At 38.7% G+C, this 18,357-nt stretch overlaps 1 protein-coding gene across 1 annotated transcript in view; it reads left to right on the top strand.

Moving 5' to 3' along the window:
• The window catches only part of AKAP7 (A-kinase anchoring protein 7), a 170,837-nt gene that overhangs the window by 43,709 nt on the left and 108,771 nt on the right, over positions 1-18,357 (top strand). The window contains exons 4-5 of the mRNA XM_045066357.1: positions 10,400-10,536; positions 17,602-17,762. Of these exons, the coding sequence (XP_044922292.1) occupies positions 10,400-10,536; positions 17,602-17,762 (298 nt within the window). The remainder of the gene's footprint in view (positions 1-10,399; positions 10,537-17,601; positions 17,763-18,357) is intronic.

Raw genomic sequence — 18,357 nt, 5'->3', positions numbered from 1 at the left:
TGTGGTTAAGGACTAGTTTTTTTTTTTTTTTTTTTTCAATTTTTCTATTTGTTGCCAGCTGATACTTTTGTAAACTACAGTAAAAAAAAAAAATGAACTATTAGAAAAATGGAAAAAGAATACAAAATAGAAGCCAACATTTTATAGACAAAATTACTTTGCCTACTTGCTGTGGAAGTTTCTAAAGCTGTCTTAATTTTTGCAAGTTTGTGGCATCACATTGACCACAAACCAAACTTCGAGTGCATTGCTCTAAGTGGTTATGTTGTGGAGGTGACAAATACATATATACAAGATGGATGCAAAAATTATCTTTCCTAGTATCATGAAAATTGTGGCATGGGGAAGAAGATAGTTGTTAGTTGTGCTTTAGATTGTGGGCTAAATCTGGCTAACTACCTGCTTTGTAAAGAAAGTTTTATTAGGGAGAGTAGAGTGGCTCATTCGGTTGGGCATCTGCCTTCGGCTCAGGTCATGATCCCAGGGTCCTGGGATCGAGTCCCACATGGGGCTCCCTGCTCAGTGGGGAGCCTCCTTCTCCCTCTCTCTCTAGTTTTCACTCTCTCTCAAATAAATAAGTCAAATTAAAACAAACAAACAAAAAGAAAGCTTTGTTGGAACACAGCTATACCTATCCTCTGTGTTTGTCTATAGCCGACTTGGTTAGTTTTGACTAAGACAATATGATCTGCAAAGCATAAAATATTTACTCTGAGGTCCTTTACAGAAGAGTTTGCTAGCTATTTCTTTAGATTTAAAAATGACTATAATGAATGATTGCTACTTATGTAGTGCTTGTTTCCTTTTTTTTTTGACTAAAATATCTTTGTTTAAATACATTAGACATATTGTTGTTTGACTTTTTCCCTCTAGTCACTGATGTACCTCACATAAATTTGGAGAGAAGTAAAGAAAATGAACGGATCAGTAAGGATCAAATAAAGAAGAGGAAAAAAAAGCAAAAAGATTATCAGCCCAACTATTTCCTATCCATTCCGATCACCAACAAAGAGGTGCTTTTCTTTAAATTGAAGTATAGTTGACTTGAAATGTTACATTGATTTTAGTTGTATAACATAGTGATTTGACGATCTATATTGTGCTATGCTCGTGGTCACACTGACGGTGTAGCTTCCATCTGTCACCATGCAACACTATTAAAATACCATTGACTATATTCCCTATGCCTTTCATCCCTGTGACTTACTCATTCCATAACTACCTCTGTCTCCCCTTCCCCCCTTCTGCTCATCCACTTACCCCTTATCCCTCAGGCAGCCCAGTCAGTTCTCTTTGTATGTATGGATTTGTTTCTGCATTTTTGTTTTTGTTTATTCATTTGGTTTTGTTTTTTAGAGGTGCTATTTAAAAACAAAACAAACAAACAACTTTTACTATAAAGTTTTATTTTAAATTAAATTTAAGGTACACTAAATGCTTGTAAACCCATTTGCTCTTAGCCCTTCAGTCTCTTTGACAGTATTTTAGCTGGGCAATAAGAAATAATCTTACTTATGCAATATAATATATTTAAACAGTAATTTTGAGAAATAGTATTTAAACAACCCATAGTTAATAATTTTGCAAAAGACTTTTGAAAAGTGTTGCCAGATGGCATGTCAAGGTTGGTTCTCTCTAAGCATTTGCCTACCACAGTGGAGGAACCTTTCAGAAGCAGAGGGTAGTGACCAGGTAGAAAAAGAGGATTCTGGAATCTCTGCTGGGAAAGTAAAGTGGGATCTCTTGCTGCTTAGTCTCGTGTAAGGTGATGGTAATTGCAACACAGTTTCTTTAAAAATTACTCATTGCTATGCCAATTTAATGTGGCATGGTAAACTATTGTAGAAATCTATTAAACTTCTGAAAAATCAATGTGGTATGAATAATAGAAAGCAGGACCAATTGGCCCAAACTAAGAAACCCTTGTAAATGGCTGAGAGCTGCTCTATCTGTTAGAACTGGTAGAGAGGTGAGGCAGGGAAGAACAGCTCCCTCGAAGAGGGACTGTTTTCACATATTGGTGCAGTCTGAGAGGCAGAGCGGAATTTCTGATTGTGGACTGTGATCTCTTTTACTAGTATCAAACAACAAAAATTCCAAGTAAATTTGAAGACCCCGTTGGCTTTATTGAGCAAGTCACGAATCGGGCAGCATCTCATATGGCAGAGAGAAAAGTGCTCCAACAGGCTGCAGAAAAAAGAGGGGTTTTAAAGGTAGAGAGAGAGTGATAGAGAGCGAGAGAGGAAAGAAGGAAACTATTGGCAGAGAATCCTTGTTTTAGGTGAGGTCACCCATGTGAGGAGAACGGAAGGCTTCTGTCAGTGAATGTCCTGCTGCTGACTGGGAAATTCTGTGTGGACTTGTTCCGCTCCTGGGGGGCAGTTAGGTGTGAAGTCTTGGTTGGCTGACATGAGGCCCCTATCCTTAGGGCCTTCTGTGGTTTTCTTTTTCACACCAGGCACACTTTGCATTTGTTTCCCCCCCTTATTTAACTAGAGTGTTTCTAGGAAATGCTAGTGAATTTTTAAAAACCAAAAGAAATGCAATTGAAATCAAATAAATAAATATCAAAAGAAAAAAAATAAATGTTATTGATATATTCCAGGAAATTTCTAGTCTGTGAAATCACAGTGTAACTGGGGAGAGGAAGATACATAAAAAGCAATATAAGGTTTTAGAATTTAATGCAGTAATGAATTCGATTCTGATTTTACTGGTACATACCAATAGAAACTGGGGGGTTAGCTGTACATTTGTCCTTACAAGTATTTAGGTGGCAGAGAGTTAATGTCATGAGTAATTATTATTATTATTATTATTATTATTATTTTTAAAAGATTATTTATTTATTTATTTATTTGACAGACAGAGATCACAAGTAGACAGAGAGGCAGGCAGAGAGAGAGGAAGGGAAGCAGGCTCTCTGGTGAGCAGAGAGCCCGACATGGGGCTCGATCCCAGGATCCTGGGATTAGGACCTGAGCTGAAGGCAGAGGCTTTAAACCACTGAGCCACCCAGGCGCCCCATGAGTAATTATTATGTTACATATTATATATTGTATAAAAATACCTCTGAGTTATTTGGACAAGTTTTTCTTTGAAATTTAAGATCATCTGCTCATATAGGAGTTAGAAGAGAGTTGGAAGTCAGAGGTGATGGTACTTAACTGTGAAGTCAGAAGCCAGCTCTTTAGGACCCAGAATGTGAAACAGGCAAATCCCCATGTGGATACAGGATTTGTGACTGGAAGAGACCCCAGTTTTCTTATCTTGCTTTGTTGTGCAGGGTAGAAGTTTGGGAAGCACTTCTGCAAGTTGCTTTAATGAGGCCCTTCATGGAGTCTGTCTCTACTCCGTCCGTGGCTCCCGTGGTGGTCTCAGCAGCAGCTCTGTGTCCTCTTCATGTCGGCCCTACCCCTTCTGGCCTCTTTGGCTTCCTGCCTCTTCCAGTGAAGATCAGTGGGGTGATATGGTGGGGAGGGACAGGATGGGGGAGGGGATGAAGATGAAAGGGGATGAGCAATTCTTTCCTTCTGTTGAGTTCAGGATTTGGGCCACGGAAGTGCCTGGAGCAAGCGGAAGAGGGAGGATGGTCTGCCCCTCTTGGTTTTCACCCTGTAAGCTGCCATAGCCTTTGTTTCTGCTTTTCACTTTCTGGGAGGTTGTGTAGAAAGTGGGGAGTGCCGCTTTGCAGTCCTACAGTCTTGTTTGAATACCGTCTGGGCTCTAAGCTCGCTGTGGATGTAGGTCAGATGACTTCATTTCTGTAGTTTACATTTCTTTAGGTGTAATATGGAGGTGATAATTACTTTCTAAACCCAAATCTGGACATGTCACCCACCAGCTTATATACTTCACTATTTCCCTGGTGGTTTTAGGGTAGAGACAGAGGCTTTACTGTGTTCTGTGAGGATCTGCACGGTTCGGCTTTCTCCACTTTGGCACTTGTTCCTTCGGCTTGAACCCCTCTGGTCTTGAACTTGCCAGGTTTCCTCTGCCCCCCCCCCCCCCGAAAGCCTTTTCTGTCTGGGAGTTTTCTTTTGTCTCCTCTTGGTTTTGTTGAGGCCAAAATCTTAGTTCAAACCTCTTCACTGGTGACTGCTGCGCCTCCGTCACCCACACCCTGCCACCTCCAGGCTCCCATAGCTTTCCTTTTGTGATCTATCATCCTTGCAATCTGAGCGAGCTCGCCTTCCACACAGAGTTCTTCGGTTCATTCCCAGTACCTAGAGCAGAGTTTGGCAGGGGTAGAAATACACACACACAAAATACTGTCATCTCAGGGCTGCAGATGTGTTTGTGGCATACCAAGTTATACCAAAACATTTACAATAATTAAAATAAGAAATACAGTGTTACAAGTGGTGGTTTTATAATGCAGGTTTAATAGTCATCCTTTAAGGGTAGGGTGACTTAAGTTATGGGGAATGCAGGTTTCAAGTGACCTGGAAACCAAATAATTTAATGTTTCCCTCTAAAGAGACTTATTTGTAGATAATAGAACGCCTACATACAAATACAGGGAGGAGAGGTAGGATAGGACCTTAAGAGACACATTTTCCATCTTTTATATGAACATCTTTTCTGTTTGTTTGTTTTAAAGTAGCAAGTGTTAATTTTCTTTTAAAACTACTTATGAGCTTTTGTGGGAAGGCCTGGGAAAAGAAGCAGCATTTATAACATTGTTTCAATGGGAGACTGTATTCCAAGTTCCAATTAAGTGACCTGCAAATAAGTTTGTAGAAGCTCGCACATTCACAATGAGTTGCTCTACTTTTGGCCTCTACTTGTTGGCATCTAGTTTTAAAGAAAAAAGTATTCAGACTTATATGGGTCTTTGATTTTTTAAACATACTTTTAGGTTTTGAAATGTTTGAAATTCTTCATTAATGGAAATTCATGATTTCATACTTCTAATAAATAGAATTAGAAAGTGCATTAGAAGGGCTGCATAAAAATATCCTAATTTCCAGTATATGAAAGTATGTGTTGCTCCATTACCTGCAACTATGCATTCATTCAAAAATAAAAATAAAGCAGGAAAAACTTAATGGGTTTATAATAAATCCTACATGTTTCTTAAGTGGCTAGAATTGTTTGTTAATCCTAGTTGGATTTACTCATTTGTTGGCTTTATGTGCTTTCTTTTGAGTGTTAATATTACAAGGTAAATCAGCACTGAAAAAATGCAAGAGAACTAGAAACTGAATTCAGGATTGTATTAATTTTTTATAAGATGATTTTTTATAATAATGGAAAAATATGATTTTCTTTGGGGGTTTTTAAAAGGCATTTGTTGCATTTAATTCCATATTTCATCATTTTGTCATGAGAAAGTTGCTGGTCTTCTAAACATAATCAGAGTATTCACTTCTTTTCTGGGATATGTAATTGTAAAAGTCTGATATCCTGGTGTGTATGTTAAGCACTTGGTAGATTTAGAAACTTCTCCTATTGGAGAATGATTTTTTACTTCAGTTTTGTTCTTTCATCAGTTTTTCAAGTTCTTTCCGTGGTTATAGACAAGCAAGAAAAATGAAAGTATTCAGCATTGAAGAAAAGTTACATAGCAAACTGAAGTGATAATTCTAGTAAATCTTAATGAGGCAGCAAATTTAGGAACAACATAAGTTAACAGCTTTGAAAAATTCTGAAAATAATGTCAAAAGATGGGGTCACAGATGTTCTCCTGCTCTATGCTGGAATGCAACTTCTCTTCCTTGTGCAGAAGCACTGTAACTTTAAGGCTTTTTCTCTGCACTTATATATGCCTTGAGTCAATTAGAAAGCTTGAAAAGATAGAAAAATGAATTTTCTTACTGAATTGTTTTTAGCCATATGGAATATGGCTTAGTGGTGAGATTTAACAGGTGGTTGGTTGTTCTTGTTCTCTAAACATAATACTCAATGAAATATTTAAGATTTTAATAATGCTCATATTTTTAAAAAATTTCTTTGAGTATCATATTTAAATATGATTCTGTAGTATTAGCTATTTTTTAGAATGTGCCTGTGCAGTACTGTCAATGGCTGGGGATTAGGGTGAGAAGCTTTGATGGCTTTATAGAATTTTAAACAGTGGCTGTAAAAATTAGTTTCCTTTGGCTTTTAATGACATTGGTACTTATGGAAGAAGATGCTGAAGGTTTTTTTCCTTTTTCTTTTATGTTTTAAGAATATTATTAGGAAAAAGCGTTTAAAAACCTCTTAACATGATTTCAAGGAATATATAAATTAATCTGGAGCATCATTGGGAGGATCAAAGCATAGCTGGAAATATGTCATTGACTCAGGGCACCTGGCTGGCTTAGTCGGAGGAGCATCTGACTCTTGGTCTCAGAGTTGTGAGTTCAAGTCCCATGCTCAGTGTAGAGGTTACTTAAATAAATAAAACTTTTAAAAAAGGAAATATATCACTTGATTAGGTTACATTTAGAATTTTGATAGGTTGAAGTTAATCCTGCATCATAAGTACTGTGTGACATTAGAGAATTAATGTTCAAAGTATTTTATTATTTTTAATTTTAAGTTTACAAGCTATTAGATAATTAAAAAATGTGAATGGTCTGAGACTATTTTAGCATGCTGGACATTGCACTAAAATGCTGAATACGTGAATGAATGCAATTTTTTGATCATAATCTTGAATTTACATATAATTAGTATTTGAGCCCAGAATGGAGTGTTTTATGAAAATGTGGATACTCTACTCACTAGGTACAAGTAGCAAATCCCAGAGTGCCTGGGGGGCTCAGTCAGTTGAGCATCTGCCTGACTTTTATTTTCAGCTCAGGTCATAATCTCGGGGTCCTGGGATCGGGCCCTGTGATGGAATCCCTTGCTCAGTGGGGAGGCGGCTTCTCTCTCTCCCTCTTCCTTTGCCCCTCTTCCTACTGGCACACATGCATGCTCTCTCTCTCAAATAAATAAGCCTTTAGAAGAACCAACCAACCAACCAAACAAACAAACAAAAAACAAATAGCAAGTCCCCAGTTATGACATAAATATCTCCAAACATTGCCTAATGGTATCAGGGAGGCCACGATGCATAGGGTAAAGAACCGCTGATTTTAATATTGGCAGTATTCCATACCTTTTATTAGGCAAATGATGTAGAGCTTACAAAGTATTTTTATGTAGCTTATCTACTTTGATCTATAACACAACACTCTGAGTTTGGCAATGCAGATTCTGTTACTCCTGTTTTACAACTGAAAAAACCAAGAGTCCAGGAGAGGAGGTGACTTGGGTGGATTCACACCTGTGGTGGACTTGGGGTTAAAATCCAGAATTTCTGAGCCAAGTCCAGCACCCTTAATTTGCATCAGTCTGTTTATAAAACAGAGTTCTCATCCTGTGCTACTTATCATTTTCAGTTAAACCAGAATTACCATTTGTACCAGCTAAGATTTGGGGATTTAATTATATTGTTTAGAGGTATGACTTTTTTTTTTTTTTTTTTGGACTGAAGTATAGTTGACACACAGTGTTACGTTAGTTTCAGTTGTACAACATAGTGATTTCACCAGTCTGTGTACATTAGTGCTATGCTCACCACGAGTGTAGCTGCCGTCTGCCACCACATAATGCTGTGGTGATACCACTGACCATATTCACTACGCCGCACCTTCCATCTCCATGACTTACTCATTCCATAACCAGGAGCCTGTATCTCACCTCTCCCCTTCACCCATTTTGAGCATCCCACCACCACCCACCCCTCTGTAACCACACGTTTGTTTTCTGTGTCTGTGGGTCTCTTTCTGGATTTTTGTTTATATGTTCTGTTTTTTAGATTCCACATATAAGTGAAATCCTACAGTATTTGTCTTTCTCAGTCTGACTCCTTTCACTTAGCATACTCCTGTAGGTCTATCAATGTATTTTTTTGCAAATGACAAGATCTCTCCCCTTGTTATGCCTTAGTAAGAGTCCATTTAGTATACACACACACAAACACACACACACACATACATATATATATACATATGTTTGTTTGTCCCCTCTTGAAAATAAACTAATTCCTTGTATTTTTCTCACGTGTTGTAATTTATCCTTAAATTTTCTTTTGCTATTTTGGGTATATGACTTTGAAGAGATTTTTTTTTTTAGTCATCTGTTTTTCAATTTATTTTAATAGAGTTAATTCCCGTATCTACAACATAGCAACATTCAGAGGCTTCAGTGAACCAGTATGTGTAAAATGCTTACTTTAGTATCTAGAACCTAGTGATCACGCCAAAAAGGTTAGTTACTGCTACAGTTCTTCAAGTACTGTTTTTTTGTTTTGTTTTGTTTTTAAGATTTTTTATTTATTTATTTGAGAGAGAGACAGTGAGAGAGATCATGAGTGAGGAGAAGGTCAGAGAGAGAAGCAGACTCCCCGTGGAGCTGGGAGCCCGATGTGGGACTTGATCCCGGGACTCCAGGATCATGACCTGAGCCGAAGGCAGTCATCCAACCAACTGAGCCACCCAGGCGTCCCTTGTTTTGTTTTCTTAATTAAAAGCTATTTTTTTGAGAAAAAAACTTTATAAGTAATGGAGTAGATAATTAAATTGGCACCCTAGATTATTAAAAAAAAACGAAGATATTCTGTATATTTAATGATTTGGAAACTGTCTAATAAATTTTAGGTGAAAAACACGTTTTAGAATAATGTGAATTGACATTTACTGATGTGTTCTCATGCCAGTTCTCTATTTTATTTTACTTTAATTCCAGCATAATTAATATACAGTGTTCTATTAGTTTCAGGTGTACTTTTAAATATTGTTTTTATTATTGTTACTAGTCACCATGGTGAGAGGGTGGTTTCAGAATAATGAACACTGACCTTGAGGTGTTTATAATTTAGTTTTATTGATAGAGAATATAGCAAAGTGACTCTGTATGATCTTTGCACACTATTAGGTCAGGAGCGCTTTATGAAGCTATCAGTATTCTTTTGCTAGGTTTCATGGAAGTGACCTCTTGCCTTGGGAACTAGTATGTTAGGTGTTACTGCATAACTTCCTCCCAGAAAAAAACCATTTCCTGTGTCAGTGTCTTCCAGATGGCAAGGAGGGAAGAAATGCTGAGATTATTTTCAGTGACGCGGATTTATTGGAAATATATATGGGAAGTCAGATCCTGGGACGGCATCTCATGATTTGTCCAGTCACATTCTGCAGATAATGGGGACATTGTTCAGGATAAAACAGCTACTCTAGTATCAGAACAGTCTGCTGTGCTCATGATTCCGTTGTTTCTTATCTCTGCTGTTTTTTAATGGACTCTGCTTCATTTGCCAGCCCCGTCTCCTTCCCCTTTTCTCTCTGACGAATTCTGCTGCTTCAGAGCTTCTATGTGCTCTCTGTTCTCTGAGTGTTGCTCAGTTTGCTGTTTCACATTCAAACCAACTTCAGTACACTCACATGGAGAAGTTGACTGGGATTTTACCTAGCTGGAAGTGGAGGAGGGAAGAGCATCATTCCCCTGCTTGTTTCAGAGCAGAGACTGAGAGGGGACAGTCTGATGAGAGACGAGGCTCTCACCTCCACGCACACTGTAATCGTTTTTCTGACCTAAGCGTTTGGATTTCTTTGCAACTCTCCCTCCGTGGTTACGCCCCTCCTCACACATCTGGAAGAATGACAATAGTCACTCCTGTTGAGATTATTGCTGTCCTAAAAAATTTTAAAGGCCATGAAGAATGGATTCTCAGACACATTCATTTGGGGACAAATAAGTAATATTTCCAACAGGAATGGAATGTTGTCTGCTGGTTTGACCTTTCTGTGGCAAGAATGAAACTTTTTTTTATTTACAGAAAGATCATAATTATCGTGAGTCATGCTGCATAGTCCAAGGACAAGTTTCTGAAAAGATGCCTGGTCACTGAGAGGTTGTCAACCAGTGGATCCAACCAGTGACCCAATTTGTAAAATAAGGGTCTTGGGCTTGATTTTTTTTTTTTAAAGATATATTTATTTATTTTAGAGAGGGAGAGAGGGAGAGCACAGAAGAAGAGAGAGAGAGAATCTTAAGCAGACTACATGTTGAGCACAGGACCCAGTATGGGGCTTAATCTTGGGACCCTGAGAGCATGACCTGAGCTGAAATCAAGAGTTTGATGCTTAACTGACTGTGCCACCCAGGCACCCCAGGCTTGATGTTTTTAAGATGGACAAGGATTGTATAAGTTTTAAAAACTCATACATCATATTAAGCTTCCCAAGTCATTTTATCCAGGATATTTGAGAACAAGTAGGTAATTAAGCATTGCTTGGTTGAAGAATCTTGACATAGTTCTAATTTTGATTGTTGCTTATTTTTCTTCTTGATTTTCAAGTTGCCATAAGGAAATTATGCTTGTCTAATCTCTTTTTTATGTGTATATGTGCGTATGTGTGATTAGATTATAAGAGGAATTAAGATTCTGCAAAACGCGATAATACAACAAGATAAGCAACTAGCCAAAGCAATGACCAGTGACGGCTCCTTTCATATTACCCTGCTCGTGATGCAATTATTGAATGAAGATGAAGTAAACATGTGAGTAATATGTCTTCCTTGAATGTCATCTTTCAGATTATTACTTCAGTATGAATAGGCATAGCAGAACCCAGAGGCATTGAGATTCTAAGGAATCATTCTTTGTTATAATTTATTCCAATTGATAGTCAATGTACAAAAAAAATAGTCAATGTACAGAATTAACAATTCAAGTATTCCTCCTAATCTAGACTTTTTTTTTTAAAGTTTTTATTTATTTATTTGACAGAGAGAGATCACAAGTAGGCAGATAGGCAGGCAGAGAGAGAGAGAGGGAAGCAGGCTCCTTGCTGAGCAGAGAGCCCGATGCGGGACTCGATCCCAGGACCCTGAGATCATGACCCGAGCCGAAGGCAGCGGCTTAACCCACTGAGCCACTCAGGCACCCCCTAATCTAGACTTTTAAATTCTGTTATTGTTATCTAATAGTAGCCCTTAGTTAAGCAGTTGCTTTGCCCATGTTAGTCATGTAAGCATCTAGAGACTGGCCGTTTAGGTTAGGATTCTTGGTAAAGATTATGGAACCATGGCACAACTATCTCTGAATAGAGACCTGATTTGAGGCCAGTTGTCCACTTTTTAATTAATGGGGAAAATAATAGTACCAGTACATGTAATAGCTCCTTGTATAGAGCCTGGCACACAGCAGGCAGCCGGTGTTATTAGTTATTAGAACAGCCATTCCTTAGGTCAGTAGACAATTACAATTTTACCTTACTCAATCTTAGAGTGCCTGTATAATACCCAATCCTAATTCTAGAGGTGTGCCATAAAGTTTGGGCATAAGTCATTGGCAGCTGCTTTCCAGCCTGGAGTGGAGAAACCTTGGTCTTCCCCCCAATTCTCTGGGATACTCTGTCTGTACCTTGTTATCATCTGTATAGATCTCTGAATTAAGCTGGAGCTTTGTCTCTTTGGAAAACCAGGATCAGAATGTATTGCAGATTACTTCAATTTTCTACCCTGACATATAGTTTCCCAAGGGAATGAAGAACAAGACTTGCATCAGGAAGAGGGTGAGGAAAAGGGAGAAAACAATGAAGTAGTAACTCAAAATCTGAAGCCAAATTATGATTCTTGTAGTTATGTCTTTTAAACAGTCGACCCTCGTGTCTCTAGAAATTGGTCTTCTGATGTCTTCCAACCTGATCTACCCAAGAGCAGGTCTTGGGCCCCCTGCAATTGCAGAAAGGCCTAGAAGATTTTTTACTTGACTCACTTTCACTCTTCACTTTGCAAATGAGAAGACAAAATAAGTACTCTGATGCTCTTAAAGAAAAAGAAACCAAGGAAGATAAAATGGTGAGAAGATGAAAGCCTGAGAGAAGAGTAGTGCCCTGTGTGTGTTAGAACGGTGAATTAGTGTTCTCCAGAGACACAGAACCAATAGGATGTATATCTGCATAGATATCTAGATGTATTGTATCTTGACATGTCTGTATCTATACTTACATACAGAATTTATTTTAAGGAATTTGCTCATGTGACTGTGGAGGCTGACAAGTCCAAAATCCAGGGAAGTGTTGATGTAGTCTCAAGTCCAAAGGCAGTTTAGAGGCAGAATTCCTTCTTTCTTGGGGAACCTCAGTCTTTCCTCTTCGTGAGCTGGTATAAGGGGTGGCAAGTAGGAGATATCGAACTAGCAACAAATTCAAAAGAACTTCACTGTGGTCAGTGAAAGCACAGACAACTTTGAGGTGGCTGCTCTGAGTCTTATTTCCTGGGTGGGAAGGACTCCACTGGGTGGAGTCAGTGAGGCATGGAGCAAGGCACAACGTCCTGGCTCCTCTGTCGGGGTTGAGTGTTCTTTCCAACCCTGGCTCCCACCAGTGCCGAAGCAGAGAATTAGGAATGATAGAGACACTCACATTGGTTTCGGGTTCTCAGGGTATGGCCGGGGAACACTCAAGCTCTTTGGAGAAGTTCCTGTTCAACTAATGCTGGAAGAATGTGGTGTCACAAAGGTGGTAGATTAGAGTTGAGGAAGACCTCTAATGGGTGGACCTGGGGTCGTTCCTACAACTCCTCATTGTTTGTCAAGACATAAAGATGGATGCAGAAGTTTCTTGTGCCTTGGTGGGTGGACTTGGAAGTCCAGCTCAGAAAGAATTTGTGAATCAGAAGGAGCTGGGTAAGGGATGAGGACACTACTGAACATCCATGTTTCTTTTTTTTTTTTAAGATTTTATTCATTTATTTGACAGAGAGAAATCACAAGTAGTTGAAGAGGCAGGCAGAGAGAGAAAGAGGGAAGCAGGCTCCCCGCTGAGCAGAGAGCCCGATGCGGGACTCGATCCCAGGACCCTGAGACCATGACCCGAGCTGAAGGCAGCGGCTTAACCCACTGAGCCACCCAGGCGCCCCAACATCCATGTTTCTTGATCAGAGACTCTGGCAGGGATCTTGTGCTTTAGCAGTACCTGGTACAATGGCCAGAAGGAACAAGCATGCTGTCATGGACCCTGAAACAGGGCACCCAGGGATATGACCGGACCAGTCCCTCTGAAATGGGAATCTCTGAGGACTCAAACAGCAAGCAGTCCAGAGATCTTCCTGAGTTCTCTTAGAAGGGTATCCTGGATTCCTTGGGAAGAAGGAGGAGAGAGTGAAGGGATAAACTCCTGAAAGGAGGTTTGAATTAACTGAATAATTGCACCCCAAAGAGACTTTTTTAAACTAGAAAATACTGAATCACCCCTGATCAGTAAGTGTAAGTTTATCTCTGTTTCAGAAGGGGGTTTTGGCCATGGCTTATGGCATGTCTACATCAGCCTCTGCTCCTCAGCTTCCATCCCCCATATAAATACTATTTTCTTCGATTCTCTTAATGGTATTGGGAGGCAGCACAGAAATGCCATCTCTCTTATACATATGAAGAAGCAAGAGCCTGAGGAATTAAGCAAATCCTGGTCAGTTTAGTACCCAGAACTAGTCAGTTCTCTTATTACTCCATGGGGTGTGCGTGTGAAGGCGGGGAGATGCAAAGGGAAGGGGTGGGGTAGAGACAGGAGGGAGAGGATGAGCATAGGGGCACGAGAGAAGTGGGAAAGATCAGTCTGTGCAGGTATGGATGGCTTCCTGCACCTCAGTGGCCTCCACTGATGAACTCGTGGTGTGCAGTGGGGATGAGGTGAGGGGGCAGGTGTGCCTCCACTGTATCGTGCTGCCTACATTTCTCATTGGAGGCTGGACTGCCTGCTCCAGGAGGCTTTTAGAGATATTGGGGGGGGGGAGGTATTTTGGTTGTCACGATTATTGAGGACTGCTGTGGGCCCTGGATGGGCAGGAGTGACAGTCGCTAAGCCATCTGCAGCGCATGGGACCATTCTGAACAAGGCAGCAGCGTCTTGCCCTAAGTCATGGCATTACACATCGAAGAATCCCTGTGCAGAGAGCATGGTGACACTCTGCGTCATTCAGCCCCATGTTTTACCAGGACTTTTTTTTTTTTAAGATTTAAAAATATATATATATTTTAAATTTATGAGGGCTTTTTGCAAAGACTTTTAGTTCTGTGAAAAAAAAAAAAAAAAAAAAAAGAAATGTGTAGCCAGTTAGCTTTGTGTTTGAAGTGGCATCCCTCTGCAACTTTATGATACTGGGAATATTCTCTCTACTAGAAGATGGTGACCAGGTATTTGCAGTTTAGGAATTCTTCTTGACAAAGTTATAATGAAAAATCTAAGAAATAAATGAGGTTTGCTATCCAGACAAGATAATGTTTTGCCCCTCAACCAGTGTTATCAGTCACATGCAAGATACTGAACAGAGTGCTTTGGGGAGAATGAAGATCAACCAGGAATGGCTCTTATGCTCATGGATTATATGATTAAGTTGACTAGATACCATATGAACTCAAATTACTATAATAGAAAAATCTAAAAACTAGTATATTTCATAAGATAAAAAGTATTAATGAAATTTCAAAGGAGTGAAGATTTGCTACTAGTTTGGGAAGCCAGGGAAGTGTCTGTGGCAGTGTTTTTATTATTTATTTATTTATATTGTTGAAAATTTTATTTATTATTTGACACAGAGAGACATAGCGAGAAGGGAGCACAAGCAGGGGGAGTGGGAGAGAGAGAAGCAGGCTCCTCACCGAGCTGAGAGCCCTATGCAGGGCTTGATTCCGGGACTCTTGGGATCATGACCTGAGCCGAAGGCAGACACTTAATGACTGAGCCACCCAGGCACCCCTTTATTTTTTTATTTTTATTTGTATTTTTTTTAAAGATTCATGTATTTATTTGAGAGAGAAAGCGTGAGCACGCACGTGGCAGAGGCAGAGGGAGAGGGAGAATCCTCCAGCAGACTTCCTGCTGAGTGGGAAGCCTAACACGGGGCTGGATCCCAGGACCCTGAGATCATGACCTGAGCTAAATCAAGAGTCAGCCACTCATTAAGTGGACCGAGCCACCCGGGCCCCCTAACAGTGTTAACTTTTAAATGAGGAACAGAATCAAGATGTGACTTCACTTTTGGTAGCTATATAGTGAGAGAGAAACTGGTTGAGTTTACTGGTAAAACATTATTTATACGAATCTTTTAATTTTACCTTTCATCCTCCACTGTATAATATGCTGACATCTATGTTATCAGTTCCTTGTTCTGTGTTCCTACTTTTCAAAATCTAGTATCATTATTTAGTTGTTTAATGATACACTGATCAGTGGGTTGGATATGGAGTATGCAGAAGCATTTTTTAAAAATCATGAATTTCTTCAAGGTGCCTGGCCGGCCTTGTCAGTAGAGCATGCGACTCTTGATCTCAGGGTTGTGAGTTTAAGCCTCACGACGGGTGCAGAGATTACTTAAAAAAAAATTTTTTTTTAAATCATGAATTTCTTTAGATATCACCTCTAGTCCTTTGCTCACAGTGTAGAAGAAAGGCACAGAAATTTGTAGGGCCAAACCCAGCTCCTGAGTTGAGAAGGTGGCTGTCCTGCCTTAATTTCAAATACATCTTTAGGTCTGAACTCTGGTTTCAGAGTGCTATTTCACGTATGCATATGATTTTTATTCATTTTACTATAAAGAAGGCTTTCCATAAATCATTCTTGGAAAGATACTCTATTTAAAAGAACTTGAAAATTAGTGATACTTAACAATAGACACTATGAGTTTTTCTTACTCGGAGATCAGTGATACCTCACTGGGAGTTATTTATTGGTTTATGCTCCTAGAGATCTGAAAAAAACAAACTGGACTGAGTTTAGATCATCTATGTTTCTTTCTTTCCTTTTTTTGTTAAAGAGTTTATTTATTTATTTGACAGGCAAAGATCACAAGTAGGCAGAGAGAGAGGAAAGGAAGCAGGCTCCCTGCTGAGCAGAGATCCCGATGCAGGGCTCGATCCCAGGACCCTGGGATCATGACCCAAGCTGGAGGCAGAGGCTTTAACCCACTGAGCCACCCAGGCACCCCAAGATCATCTATATTTCTTTAATGAAAAAATGGCATCTAGAATTCACAGTCTATGAAAAGCCCTAACCTTTAGCATGGCCTGCTTTAGTACATAGTTACATTTAAAATGAGTATCTTGAATTCCCCAGTTTATGAAAGGTGAACCAGAAGTGGCCATTTGACTTTCACAAGCTCTAACTCCCAGCACACAGTGAAGGATAGTCTTGCAGTAGAAGTATGTACACTGTGTCTCTTTGGATGAACATACAGTCAGGAAAGAGTGCATTCAATATGTGGGTTTGGAGGTGCAATGAGAAATGTTGACCTTTCCAAAGGTATTTTGAAGTATTGTATACTTTTTATGGCAAAGATGAGAATTGGAACTCAGTATGAAGTTATGGATGATATCAGTTACACACTTTATATGAAAACTAATTTAGAAAAATGAAAAGGCTAGAAAAATACCTAAATTTCTTTTCACACATGTGACATATAGTTACTGGTGAACAGATCACACTGATCAAGACTGTTTAAATTACTGATACTGCAGCAGGAGGGTGTTTTAAAAGCCCTCTCTACATTATGTAAGAATGTACCTATTTCTTTTTGGAGTAATTGCTGCCCTCTAGTGAGATTTTAATTTTTTTCTCATAACAACATTCCTACACCAGAATTCTCTTAAAGGTAGAAATAACTTATCCTAATGTTCAAAATATTCCAAACCTGATAATGTTTAATTCACTTGTTATTATGAAGGAAAAAAGGCGTAGTCCTATAATAAAATAAAATAATAATAAATAAATAAATAATAAAATAAAAATAAGTAAACAAAGAAAAATGAAAGGTTCATCCTAAAATCACATAGGTTAAACAGAAATAAACTTACATAGTTGTAGTTGGCAAATATAAGCTTGTATTTTGTTTAATCCAGTTACAGTATTACCTCATTATGGAGGCTATTATAGTTTAAGAGGTAATGAATATTAAGTTTTAGTAGAGTCATTTGCAGATAGTAAATACTGTATTAGTACTTTTAATAAGGGCCCAGAACTTTCCACATAATCTAATATAAGTTCCTGTGGTATTAGACTTTTTGGAATATATTATCAGTAATATTTTTTGAGTTGTCCATGTAGTGTTTCCTTGAGTGAAAGCTTCTTGGTGACTTATAAAATAGTATTTTCTTTCATGTCTTTAATATAATACAAATTATAATTAAGTGAAGATTTAATACACTTCTTCTGTAACTTTTGTTTAAAAATCAGGGAGAGAGACAAACCATGTGAGACTTTGGACTCCAGAAACCAAACTGAGGGTTACAGAAGGGAGGGGGTCAGGGGATGGAGTAAGTGGGTGATGGATATTAAGGAGGGCAGGTGTAATGATGAACACGAGGTGTTATATGCAACTAATGAATCATTTAGCACTACAGCAAAAACTAATGATGTATGTTGGCTAACAGAACATTGTAAGAAAAATAAATAAAAGTTAAAAAAATAACTATTTTCATCATATGGATTAGGTTTTGAAGTTATTTTTGAGCTTCAACTAGAACAAATATTAAAATTTATCTAAAACAAAAAAATTATCTAAAACTGATTGTTTTGTTTTATATATTTTATTACTTAATATGTTACTGAAAATTGTATTTTCTCTTACCAGTGGTATTGGTGCTCTTTTGGAATTAAAACCATTCATAGAAGAAATCCTCCAAGGAAAACAATTGATTTTGCCCTTTCAAGGGATTGACAGTTTTAGAAATCAGGTTGGATTTGTCAAGCTGGCAGAAGGAGATCATGTAAACTCACTTTTGGAGATAGCAGGTAAGATAAATAGCAACACTTCTGTGTGAAATCTAATCTGTTGGGAAAATCTCCTCCCCATCCCCAATTCTTGTAATAGAGATTTGAAATCTTTTAACTTTGGGGAGCCATTCTAATCTTACTTTATAAAGGAGCTGCTTCAGCATTTGCATGTATAGGTAAGAAGCCAAATAACGTACCTGAAAGTTATTTTATTTTATTTTTTTTGAGTATGGTTGACATCAATGTTACATTAGTTTCAGGTGCACAACATGGTGATTTGACAAGTTTATACATTATGCTATGTTCACCACGAGTGTAGCTACCATCTTACCCAATATGTAACTATTACCATATCACTGTATTCCTTATGTGGTAACTTTTATTCCCATGACTTTTTTTTTTCTTTTTAAGATTTATTTATCCACTTTAGAGAGAGACAGAAAGAGAGCGAGCATGGAGTTGGGAGGGAGGGGCAGAGGGAAAAAATTTCAAGCAGACTCTCTGCTGAGCAGGGAATTTGATGTGGGGCTTGATCTCATGACCCATGAGACCATGACCTGAGCTGAAACCAAGAGCAGGTCACTTAACTGACTAGCCATCCATACACCACTCC

Source organism: Mustela putorius, unplaced genomic scaffold (assembly GCF_011764305.1).
Source record: "Mustela putorius furo isolate JIRA1106 unplaced genomic scaffold, ASM1176430v1.1 tig00003863_pilon_pilon_pilon, whole genome shotgun sequence".
NCBI classification, from domain to species: domain Eukaryota; kingdom Metazoa; phylum Chordata; class Mammalia; order Carnivora; family Mustelidae; genus Mustela; species Mustela putorius.
This window is presented reverse-complemented; position numbering and strand designations above follow the sequence as displayed.